Genomic DNA, 10,942 nt, shown 5'->3' on the forward strand with positions numbered 1-10,942 from the left:
TGATATTCTCCCGCACAAACACAGACACACCACATCTTTAGTCTCTGCTTGACACTGACATGTCGAATCATCCTGTTCTGCAGGAGGAAGATGGAGATGAACAGATCACACGTGAATGAGGTGGTGCAGTCCATCCGACGGGTGAGTGGACGCTGGTCATCAGGGTCAGGGTCAGGGTTAGTTAACCTCAGTCTGCAGGCACAAAGCCTCGTTCTCCTTTGACAGACAATCAAAAGTAGCCGTTATATTCTGACATGCAAGCGACCTCTAGCTTTGAAGTGTGTGTGAATAAAGCCATCCTTCTGATAATCATCATCTTAGTTTGAACAGCAAAACAAACAGTCTTTCATTAATAGAGAGCAACATTTAAAATGAAGGAGAAAACATGTTTTGTGCTGTGAATGATTGGCTATCGTTATGATTTTACAGACTCCTCCTGCAGTTTCAGGGTTACACCTGTAGGGGGCGGCCAATAACAACTGACAGTTTCCAGGGCACATTTCTCCACACTTCACTCACTTTCTCTCCCAGTTCTCCTGAGCATCTTTCAGTTTGACACAGCGGTGAATTTCACATCAGAAAACACTTCATTCAGCCTCAAATCAATCATTCTTCCTCAACACTGAGTCACTGTGATACAGGGATTATATATTGTGTCTCTATAACACAAGAGTGACACGCTCTACTGTCCAGAATCCACGGCCGTTTATGATTTAGGATCCATGTTCACATTACAGACACAGCAGATGTTTTGTACAGATGGTGATAAAAACTGAGAGACTTCAGATACATCTAGTGGTGTTGATAGGATTTCATTTTTAAGATTCTTAAAATACATGCCAGAAGTATTGGGCCGCCCCTCAAAATCACTGAGTTCAGGTGTTCAATCCCTTCATGGCCACAGGTGTGTAAATCAAGCTCTAGGCCTGCAGACGCTTCTACACACATTAGTGAGAGAATGGGCCGCTCTCAGGAGTGACCAATCAAGCTTCTCTGTCTGACAATCCCATGGTCGAGTCTGGATTTGGCGGTTGCCAGGAGAACGGGACTTGCCTGACTGCATTGTGCCAAGTGTAAAGTTTTTCAGGGGTTGGGCTTGGTCCCTTAGTTCCAGTGAAAGGAACTCTTAATGCTTCACCAAGACATTTTGGACAATTTCATGCTCCCAACTTTGTGGGACCAGTTTGGGGACGGCCCCTTCCTCTCCCAGCATGACTGCTCCAGTGCTCAAAGCGTCGCTCCATAAAGACATGGATGAGCGAGTTTGGTGTGGAGGCCTTGAGTCCTGACCTCAACGCGATAGAACACCTTTGGGATGAATTAGAGCGGAGACTGAGAGCCAGGCCTTCTCGTCCACCATCACAAATGAAGAATCCCCATAAACACACTCCTAAACTTTGAGGAAAGAAGAGCAGAAGCTGTTAGAGCTGCAAAGGGTGGCGACTCCATATTAAACCCTACGGATTGAGAATGGGATGGCATTAAAGCTCATGTGTGTGTGAAGGGGCGGCACAACACTTTTGGGATTTCAATTACTGTATAAATGTAGCAAATTGCTGTCGTCTTCAGTTTTGTATGATGTTAGGTTTTTAACTTGTGTCCCTGTAATGTGATAGATGGAGTTATTGAATATATTTCATGCCAAGGCAATGATAAATGATGCTGAGTTTATCTCACATAGACTGACGCTGTGATGTCTGTGTGAAGCGAGTCTTGAGCTTCTAGGGATTGTAGTCATGAATCATTCATTCAATCCATTTGTTGAAAAACACTGGTTCATTCAGTGAGTGTGTGTTCATGAGTATTTGAATGGGCAGAGATTGTGTTTTGAATATTAATTCAGCCAGTGTGAGTTTCTCGTTTATTGAGCTTTTGAATTCAATCAATATCACACTCACAGTTCTGAATATCAGTCACATGATCACCTGTGGCCCAATCACAGCCATCAGGATTTTCAAATCAACTGTGATCCTGCTTAATATTTATTCTAAGGATACTTTTGAGAAGTGCTGATCTAGATCTCTGGGAGAAACACATGGATCAGCTTCTGGATTTATTCCAGCCAATCAGATTTAGGGCTTCATGATAGTTGTTGTGTTATAGATGGGGTGTTAGTTAATGGTTTGTTCTTAGGGTTCACATGCAGATCGTGTGTACTGGAACATGTCTCTAAGCGTGTGCGTATGTGTGTGTATGTGTGTGTGTGTGTGTGTGTGTGTGTGTGTTTTCCAGCTGGAAGATGCGCAGGCCAAACGACTGGAGAGACTGCTGGAAAAACATAAAGGTATTCGACAGCAAATCCTGGATGACAAACCGAAGGTACGACCCGTTTCACAGCCTTTACCATTAACGGTTTATTGACATGTTTGGATCACGCAGGAAGTTTAGAGCACTGCAGAAACACACACACACACACGTGTTCAGCTGCGGTGTTTGTGTCTCCTCACTGTCACTGTTATTTTAGGAGGACGGCTCACAGGAACTGGAAGGTAAGAGACGCTGCATCCCAGAATTCAGTTCATCACAAATATTCAGACATTCCGTCTCTGAGCCGCTGAAAATAACACAAAAACTCTGGATCATTCCGGCCTCATCCGCCCGTCCGTCAATAACCAGCTTCCCTGTGTGTGTGTGTGTGTGTGTGTGTGTGTGTGTGTGTGTGTGTGTGTGTGTGTGTGTGTGTGTGTGTGTGTGTGTGTGTGTGTGTGTGTGTGTGTGTGTGTGTGTGCGTGCGTGTGAGTGAGTGTGTGTGAGTGAGTGTGTGTGTGTGTGTGAGTGTGTGAGAGAGAGAGAGAGTGCTGGATGTCTGGTTCTAATGTTCTCTCAGGTGATATACAGCATGCATTAGTCCTCATCTGAATTTTTATATTCCTGCATTTAGTTAAAGTGATCATAAGTTGATCAGAAATCATCATTCCGTCATCATTAATGAATCCTCATGTCACTTAAACCTGAACACAAAAGGAAATATTTCGAAGAACATTGAAAACCAAACAACATCATTGACTGGCATGGCTATATAAACACTGAGAACTTCTCAGAATATCTTCTTTTGTGCTGAACCGTATCAAACGAGAGTAAATGATGCCAGAATTGTATATTTTTTGGGGTGAACTCAACTGTTACTTTAAGAGAAAAGCGTTTCATCTGCTCCGACAACATGATCTTCTTGACTTCTTTATCTAGTCTGGTCTGGGAAGAGGTTGTAGGTCAGACTGTAGATCATCATTTGACTGGCATTGATGGGATGATGCTCTGCAGCTTTAAGCGGTTCAGATCCACTAGAGGGCGTCATCGTGCAGTTCAACACGGCTCACATCAGAGGAGAGACGGACTGGAAAATGATGGCGTGATTACAGGAGTTATTCTGTAACATGTGTTTCATGACAACACGTGATCTTGAGCTGCACTTGTGCTTGTGTTTGGATCAGGAACTGGTTTGAAGTTAAAACCAGGACGACACTGAAATCCTGTCCTCTGAAACATGAGCGAGAGAGAGAGTCCTGACCTATTTTTATGCCTTGGATCAGGCACTAATGGACAGCTATAAGCATCCTAGGTCTTCAGAGACCTGCAGAACATCTCAGATTCAGAGATTTAGCCTGCAAACGGACAGCTAGTTTAACCAGCAGCCGCCTTTATGTGCCCGTTTCCTTCATCAAGTCCAAATGATGCGCTATACACTTACAGTCACGTCAGCTTTATTCCTCCAGCGCTTTATACAGCACAGATTGTTTCAAATAACAGGAAATGATGCGTCTCGGCTGTTGTTCAGCTGAAGTCAGTTCTGTTGTAAAGATCATCATTTATCTATCCAGCAGCTCTGATCTCAGCACCAGCTCAGTTCAGTTCTCATACAGCAGCGTCAGTACAGTCAGATCAATAATACTGTTGAATATTAAGTGTCCAGAGGCGACAGTGGCAAGAACCCAAACTCCATCAGTGACAGAATGGAGGAAAACCCTTGGGAGAAACCAGACTCTCCAGACCTCTGGCCACCGATTGAACATGTGTGGTTATGATCTGGGCAGGTTAGCATGGATGAAGGCAGGAGAGCAGCGATAACCCCCTCAGGGTAAACAGAACAGAACCAACATAATGAACTGCAGATATCATTAATGTCCTAATTAAATGGACAAAATAATTTGGGAATTTAGTCTGATTCAAGGGGATCAGAACAGCAGATCCTGATGAGAGGAGGAGCTGGGGATGGAGGAGGGAATGAGCTCTGGAGAATGGGACAGCTGCTGATAGTCCAGAAGGAGCTTATATATATTTCATATTCCTATAGGTAGACATGATCATCTGACAGTCAGCCGATGCGAGCTTGACTAGCGTGACCTGCCAGAACTCAAGTGTGTAGTGTGTGAATTATATGAGGTTATTTGATCCAGCATGAGTCTGAAAGCCCCTCCGTTCCAGCATCCACTGCATCATCCAGGCATTTGAAGTGCACTTTTCTCTTTTTGGGATGTTCCGTGTGGTCACTACTCGCACTTCATACTACAGGCCAGCATAGAGTAGTGCATAAGTACGTGAATGAGGACGCAGCTTCTGAGACACGGGATGGTGTTTAAATAGATCAGGTGTTCGCTGTGGCACCTCTGCTCACGGGTTCACACGCCTCCGTCTGTCGGATCACTTCAGCAGTGTTTCATCAACTTCAGGCCTCGTCACTTCTGCAGTATTCTGTGCCATTTTGTGGTATAAATAAAAATCGAACAAATGAAAGTGCAATTAGTATGTTCACACTGAAAAAATACAAGAAAAAGTGCACTTTAAATGCACAGATGATGCGCTTAAAGGGTTAGTTCACACAGAGGTGTAAATCCTGGCATTGATTCCTCGTGTCGTCTCAAACCCGTCAGACTTTCGCTCACCCCAGAGCTCTCTGACCCCTCGATAGACAGCAGTGTGATGAACACTCTCAAGGGCCAGACAGGAAGTGAAGACATGGTTACAATAGCCCATGTGACTCCAGCGGGTCAGCCTTAATGTGATGAAGAGATGAGAAGACTTTAGAGCGCTGTAGTAAAGGTTGTTTGTACGGGAAGAAGGAGGCGGGAACCGGCGAACAATCAAAGTATTTAATCAAAAATAAAGACAAAATAAATATGGCGGCGGCAGCCCCTCACGGCCGACTGCCGCCTACACACAAACACAAATAAACACAAAGTGAAAATAAAGGCTGCAGCCCCTCACGGACGACTGCAGCGGATAACACAACTAAAATAAAACATAACGCAAATTCCAGGCCTGGTCCTCTCTCGTCCCTCACTGTCGTCGCTCCTCCTTTATACTCCCTCACTCCTCCGCAAGGGCCGAGATCGCTGCGGCTCGCAGCTGGCGCTCATCCTCTCTGATGAGCGCCGCCTCGTCCCGCCCTCACGGTCCCTCGGCCTTGCTGCTCGCCACAAGCGCAAACACACACACACACACACATAATGGGTTCAGTGCGGTAATATTTGCTGTTTCCATTGTCAGAAGTTGTGAACCATACCGTAGCACTTTTTTGGCACCCTTCCGTTGGGGCAGCAGTCTGGTATTATAGGTTGGAGCTACACTCACTGCAGATCACTGATTGGTTGACAGAGAATCGTCACTTGCGTGTGTGTTTTCGGCTGTGTATTTCCTTGCAGCCTTGGCTCAAACAAAGCATGTCTTCCTGTGACAACAGCCACATGCCGAGAAGCAAGAACAAGATCTGCTATATGTAGTCCATTGTTGTTCACTGCGCCGCGTTCGTCTTTGCGTGAGAATGACGTCGATCGCTACACCACGCCTATCATAAGGGTGCTGTTGCTGGGTCAGGGTTTACGGTCCCGAATCGTACTGTACTGAACTGAACCGTACCGCACCGCTCGGTGGAAACGAGCATAAGTTTCAAATGATTATCAAACAGCAAAAGCGGCACTCACTCGTAATCATTCACTTCCTCATGTGCACTATATTAGTGGAGTAATGTAGGGAACAGTGGATGAGGGTTAGGGGCGATTTCAGCTTCTGTTTCTTCAGATCTAACACTCCTGAACCAGCTGATCAAGTGTGTTAGAGCTAACCCCAGGCCCACAGATCAGAAGCTAGTCTGTCATTTGGAACACACCGGTTACGGGTACTCATGCTAATTTTGTGACAGTGGCAGACGCGTGTTGATGTTGAATGAAGCTGCACACACTGAACAGTCCTGTGGCTTCACAAACAGAGAGCTGTGCCGTCGCCATGGCAACACTCATCCCACCGTTAACCCCATAATAGCTGCAGGAAGAGCCGGAAGAGGTGTTGATCTCCTGCCTGACACACAGAGAGCAGGGAAACTCCTGGAATAATCAGTTTCTCAGGGCTTTATTTGATTATGCCATGATTCTCATCGTTGATGTATCGTGATATTCAAAGGAATAATTCAACCATCTCACAAATCTCCTTCTCTATTCAGCAGATGATGATTGTGTTATTGTGTTTATGTATTATATGAAAAATTTTTGTGACGTTCCGAGGTCAGTTACTCGTCTTTAATGACCGTCGTCGTAGCAACAATCCGGGTATTTGAGATGCTTCATGTCTCTCTTTTTATTCAAGCGCGGCCTCAGTTATCTTCAGATTAACTCTTTCCTCGCCATTGACGGAAATGTCCTGCTTTTCGGCGTTTTTGCTGATATATGGTAGGGGGCGCTATTACACATCTTCTGAAAGAGTGCAGAATCTCCTGATCAAACACAGGCGAAGAAGAAACAAAAACGAGTGATAGAAGCAATAAAATAACACGATCATCAAACATTAAATATCATATAAATCTGAATGGCCTGATGTCAGTGAATGAGTCGCCCCAGGACGAGCTGTAGGACTGAAGCTCTGATGACTCCATCATCTGTGTGTGATCATCGCTCTGAATCACATATGGACACACTCTTTGACTAAAACAACAGTTTATCAGCTTTTGCTCCAAATGTTGCCTAATCAAAGTGTTGATCAAAAAGAATGCATGAAGCTAGAATAAAACGGATTGAGGCTCTTTTGATCATGTTCAGATATTCATAGAGCAAAATATTCTGAGCACCATGAAACTTGTGCACATGATCAAAACTGTTAACAGGTCTACGGTATTATTGTTCAAGTGTTTGTCTTGTTGCTAGAACAAGTGTTTTTTACACTGTAATGGATTATAAGATATAAAAAAAAACTATTCTTCAATATTTCATGTCCCCGTTTGTAAAATCATGTAGTATGTGACCCTGGACCACAAAACCAGTCATAAGCAGTGTTGACAAGTAACTTAGTTACTTTACAGATTACTTGATTTTAAAAGTAACTAAGTTACTTTACAGATTACTTGATTTTAAAAGTAACTAAGTTAGATTACAAGTTACTTTATTAGTTACATTCATCAGTTGCGACACCACCTCTGCAGCCTCAACATAAAAATGACAACCGTTTTTGCAAACACTTTATTGGAAGTGCATTTTTAACAGTAACGTCAACAATGTATCTCCTGAAATTGTATCTCCAAAAAAAATATTTTGACTAATTTTATAAAATCTAAACATGTTAATGAAAAGGTACAAATTACTTTGTGTTCTTATTAAATACATTTATGAAAAACAATTTATATTTAATTTTTAAATTTATATTTATATATGAATGTAAATAATTATATGGGCCTACACAAATAATATAAAATTACAAGATTTATAGTTTATTGTAAACCTAATGTGCAGCTCTGTAAAGGGACAACAATTATATGATCGATACGTGAGAACAATATATTTTTTAATAATCTTTAAGTGCACAAAACTATGAAAATATATGAAACGCTTCAAAACAGAGCGGCAACAAAGCGCTTATGCGCATCCCGGGTGCAGAATGATGCACTTAAAGCAACATGGAATCAGTGTGTGCAGTGCAGCGCGAGTGCACATTGAAAAGTCCACGGCATAAAGAGAAGATGAGCGTTGAGCCCACAAATCCTAGTCCACTATGTAGCCTATATCGGTCCAAACATTCACTGATTATTTGTTTCTTCACAGTTTTAAATTCCGGTTATTGTGCGTGTGATGCTAATTAATAGTCCTTGTGTTGTCACCCGGGTAGCGAGCACAACATCTTTCAGAAACCGCTAGATAAACTCCAGCAAGATAAATTATTTTATCAACATATCAAGTATTATAATGGGAATATATCATATTGGAGTGAACTTTACCGTGCAGCTGACTGACTGTAACCGAACGAGACGCGCAGTTTTGCTGAACGGAGAATTATTAACAGCTACAGCGGAGGAAAGATGACTTTGTTGGCTACTAGCAAATAATAATATGCTAATAATGATTGCTGAAGGATAATGTGACAATATATATTTCTGATGATTATTTAATTATCACGCCATGCCTAATCTGAGCAAGTGACTGCCTGTCTTGAGTTTTGTCGACAGACGGAGGCGGCAAGAAATTTGACGGAGCGGCCGCCTCGTAATTCTCTATGCAGGAAAAACCCTGTGAGACTCAACAAGAAAGCAAAAATATATTTTTACTAATGAAAATGACAAAAATAGTAACTCACAGTGACTTGGATAAATTACTTTAATCTGATTACTGGTTTGGAAATAGTAACGCGTTAGATTACTCGTTACTGGAAAAAAGTAGTCAGATTAGAGTAACTGGCATCACTGGTCATAAGGGTCATCTCTATAAATAAATAATCATCATTGATGTGTGGTTCATTAGGACAATATTTGAACATCTGGACTCTGAGGGTGCAAAAACATCTAAATATTGAGAAAATCTCCTTTAAAGTTGTCCAGATGAAGTTCTTAGCACACACATCACTACTAATAATACATTTATGATATATTTACTAAATATCTTCATGGAACAGGATCTTAATATCCTCATGATTTTTGGCATAATGTATAATTTTGACCCGATGTATTGTTGGCTATCAGCACAGATACACCCGTGAGACGCAGGACTGGTGTTGAGGTCAAGGGTCAGTGTGTGTTTGTCCAGAGCGAGAGGCCGAGCCGCTGGAGCAGACGAGGCTCCGCCAGACGCGATCCATCCGCTCCCGCTGACTCTAACAGCACATGTGTCCAGCGCTCCAGCGTTTGATGTGAGCGGCTCTTCGTTAATAATTCACGCGACCCTCCTGATTCTCGCCAGGGGAAGTTCTGTCACTCGATAGACACCCGAGGAGCACAAACTAACCCCAGCGCTCGGCTGCAAATAACTCTCGCCTGTTCCCATCAGGCTCAGCGCAGGAATGAGATGCCTTTAGTCCACACGTCAGAGTCTCACTTTAGTGTTGAGACCGTTCGTGAACACACGCGTGTGCGGGCGGTTACATGACGAGTGTGAAACGGGAACATTTCATCTAGATTTCATAAGCGGCGCATCCCTCGATGGCGGAGCAGAATTAGGACAGATGTGGATGAAGGTCATTCTCCTCCCGCAGCGCTTTAAGAGCGCGCTGGCATTGGACGTGAGTGTGGTTTGTTGACAGATGACGAGTCTTTTGAGGAAAGACATATTTAACTGAGTCGGGAGGGAACAGAAACTAGAATGGGCCGTGCTTTCATCTCCAGGTCTCTTTGGGTCGGAGAAACGGGGGCGAGCCGCTGACTTCAGGGCTTGAGCTGGAGGTGTTTCTCAGATCCTGTGCTTGAAGAGATTCTGTATGAGAGAGTGTTTAGCTTCTCTTCTTAGAGTAAATGTGTGAATCAGGTCCTCATAAGACGCGGGTGTGAATGAAACCTACTGTCAGTTTGGCAATGAGAGGAAATTGCACATGCCATCACGCTCACTCACGGGTAAACGGATCCAGAGTCATGAGTTTGTCCTGTATAACCTGTGATAATTTGTGAGAAACTCATAGGCTAAAACAGAATAGAAAGACGTGATACCAAAGACACGGCAAATGTGCTTGTGACGGCCTGTGTTTGCACACGACCGCAGGTGATAAAGACATGGCACACGCGCGGCTCATCTGAGGTGGCAAAGGTTGGCAGGAGTCGGAGCTTAGCGTCAAACACAGTCGGCCATCTCACCTCGCCCCGGCCGGCGTGCCAAACGGATCTGAGACGCGCTCTAATCCCGGGCCTTTGTGTCTCGGCCAGCAGGGGGACAGCAGATGTCCTTCCTCTAAGTAGGTCGGGCTTTGTGCGGGCGCCCTGGAGCCATCTGGCCGTGTCATGGCCATGTCAGCCGCTTGAAAGAATGATTTTCTAGAAGGTGACCTTTGAGCTGACGGGCCTGTGGTGAAGATGCTAAACCGGTTTGAGGAACTGGCTGATGTTTGCTTTTGTTTTCTATGTTGGTAACGCTACACACAGACTTCCCTTGTACCTGCTTGTCCTAACCATCTCAAACCAGTGCATGAAAGAACTAAACCTGAACGGAGCGCAAGAGACGCTCTCAGATCACACGCAAGCACGAGTGTTTGGAAATCATAGTCTTTGACACGATTCATCTTTGGTGCTTTCTTTAATTACACCGCTCCCTGGAGATGGAGCGGGGTAGTTAACCAGTCAAATAAGCAGTAAAGCAATTATTGGGTCAGAATGAATACAATTCTGACATCTTTAATCACTAGGGGAGTCTGTGCCTGGAGAAAAACAGGATATCCGGCTCTCTCCGAGGACGCAGAAGATCCGTGAGATGAGTCTCTCTAACACTAAAGTCATGACGCTTGTGGATCTTCTGAGATCGTCTCTAAACTTGACCTCTAACCTCAGGCTGTGGTTTGGCTCATTCTAACGGTTTAGTTGTTGTTTAATCCGTGTGCTTGTTCGTGTTCCAGCTTTCTCTCGCATGACGATACTGTGATACCGCTCTAGATCAGAGGTTCTCAACCCGTCGGGACCTGCAGTGGGACCTTCTGTCGTGGAGAATCCTCAAAAACCCTCCGGCAGAAGACAAACCCTGACCCTGCAGCCGTTGAGAGTGTCTGATCTAGA

General features: G+C 44.1%; 1 protein-coding gene across 1 annotated transcript in view; it reads left to right on the forward strand.

The window, feature by feature from the left end:
• The window catches only part of plcb1l (phospholipase C beta 1-like), a 110,479-nt gene that overhangs the window by 99,276 nt on the left and 261 nt on the right, over positions 1-10,942 (forward strand). The window contains exons 31-33 of the mRNA XM_079831689.1: positions 84-141; positions 2,233-2,319; positions 2,465-2,489. Of these exons, the coding sequence (XP_079687815.1) occupies positions 84-141; positions 2,233-2,319; positions 2,465-2,489 (170 nt within the window). The remainder of the gene's footprint in view (positions 1-83; positions 142-2,232; positions 2,320-2,464; positions 2,490-10,942) is intronic.

This window comes from Gobio gobio, assembly GCF_949357685.1.
Source record: "Gobio gobio genome assembly, chromosome: 12".
Classification (NCBI taxonomy): Eukaryota; Metazoa; Chordata; class Actinopteri; order Cypriniformes; family Gobionidae; genus Gobio; species Gobio gobio.